The sequence below is a fragment of the Atta cephalotes genome, assembly GCF_000143395.1.
Source record: "Atta cephalotes unplaced genomic scaffold scaffold00025, whole genome shotgun sequence".
Classification (NCBI taxonomy): domain Eukaryota; kingdom Metazoa; phylum Arthropoda; class Insecta; order Hymenoptera; family Formicidae; genus Atta; species Atta cephalotes.
In genome coordinates, this window is record NW_012130089.1 from 3,108,026 (window position 1) to 3,110,037 (window position 2,012).

Here is a 2,012-nt window from a genome sequence, read left to right on the forward strand (position 1 = left end):
TACGTAGACGTAATACTACTACTACCGTAACGTAAGTAAATTATATTATTACTCTCTCTCGTGTGTCGTCGTCTCTCTACTCTACTACTACTACTACTACTCTCTCTCTCTCTCTCTCTCTCTCTCTCTCTCTCTCTCTCTCTCTCTCTCTTCCTCCTGTTTGTAAATCTCACCGTGTGCGTTGCCTTTTTCTTTTTTTTTGTTATTGCTACTGCTGTTATTCTCAAATCCGAGTGAACGAGTGGAAAAGTAGGTAGAGAAATGAGAGTGAGAAATTCTTCCGAGTGTACAAGTAGCTTGCTACTGATATGCGATTTTTCTCAATATTCTTCTTAATGTCATTTTGACACCTTTGTACTCGCAGCATCACATGCCATGATCCACGATGAGGCATTTTTCTGATTATATATACAATAATTTTTTAGCTTTAAAACAAAGAAAAAGATTTAACAAAGTGTCGAGATATTTTTTTATTCTTAATTTGATAATATGGATACATATGTTACGGGCAATATAATTAATTCAGGATTTATACATAACGGCTGGCCAATATGGATAATGCCTGTTTTATTAAAATTTTATTAAAGCGGAAATATTGGCCGATCAAAAAGATGTGCATTATGCATATCGACCGGCATGTCCGAATTAATCAAATTTTCCGTACACATATACTGGATATTGCATCAACATATTGGTTAGTATGTCATGTTTCCTTTTCTAACAAGCGCGTGATCGATCGATTATATTTTATAAATGCGCCTATTAGAGAAGGCATTACATTTATAAAATAATTTGATATACTGTTGTCAATATGTTGGTGTGACACTCAATACATTGTATAAAAATAATTTTTATTTTATATAATATGCTTAATATTTATTAATAATTATAACGTATTCTTTTTGTAATAAAAATTGAATCGTAGAATTCATGGGATGAAAAATGTCACGTCGTCGATCGTGGGGTTATTGTCGCATCTCGAGTACTCGGGTACAGGTGATAAACGATCCGGTAGCGCGTCCCATAACACGAAATCCGGAAGTACTTAGGGCACCGCGAGAGTCGCGCAACCGGCGCCACGACGTAGCATGAACGTTTGTGTCTGATTTAGATTCACACACGGTGGTCATCGAACAGCCGTCGCACTCGTGCAAACTCTGCGGTAAATCGTTTTGGAATCGGGACTCGATGTATAAACACATGAATATGCACAAGGGCACGACCCAGTGCCCGGTGTGCCACAAAGTGCTCAGCCGCACCACGCACATGAAGCGCCACTTGAGGAACCGTCACGGCTGGCTCGGGACGACCGCATCCGTCGCGGCCGGCGGCGTTGAGGCGCCGATCTCTGTGTCGTCGACCGCCCAGACGATCGCCCAGCAGGACGCCGGCAGTCCGTCGAGCATCGACGCGAACGCGACCTACACGACAATACGCATTAGGGAGAGCAGCGTGGAAAGAATCACCTCTAGTCCTATTCCTTAGTGCGAAAACGCTCTACCAAAGAAAGAATCCCGTCGACGCAAAGGAGGATAGATCCCGGCGATCCTCACCATTATTTCAACCTGATTCTTTTATCATCGGGTATAATAGGTTTTTAAAATGTGCCGCACTTTATGCTAATTGTAAAGAGCTTTCTATAATAAGCCATTACCTAAGTTTTAAATTTTAAGTTGTAAGAAAGCCCATAAATGTTTCGGTTCGGTTCCCTCGACTGGGACTCGTCAGTTCTCTTGAAAGCTGATAATTAGTTTTAGTTAATTTATTAAGCCAGAAACACATAGAAAAACGTAAAGCAATAAGATGTAAATAGTAAGCGAATTGACCAATCACAATAAAAAATGTATGACAATAATCTTACATTCTGTAATTAGTCAATTAACTTATTATTTATATCTTACTGTTAAATATCAAAGGAGCAATGATAACCCAATCTCTTGAGTCAAATAACATTTTGTTATTTTTAATTTCCATGTAAATCAAAATGTAAATCAATCCATTTCTGTGATTAG

The 2,012-nt window shown here is 39.0% G+C and overlaps 1 protein-coding gene across 1 annotated transcript in view; it reads left to right on the forward strand.

The window, feature by feature from the left end:
• Positions 1 to 1,485, forward strand: part of LOC105620311 (protein tramtrack, beta isoform-like) — a 22,798-nt gene extending 21,313 nt beyond the window's left edge. Inside the window, exon 5 of the mRNA XM_012201812.1 lies at positions 1,112 to 1,485. Coding sequence (XP_012057202.1) covers positions 1,112 to 1,485 — 374 coding nt within the window. The remainder of the gene's footprint in view (positions 1 to 1,111) is intronic.
• The last annotated feature ends 527 nt before the right edge of the window (positions 1,486 to 2,012 follow it).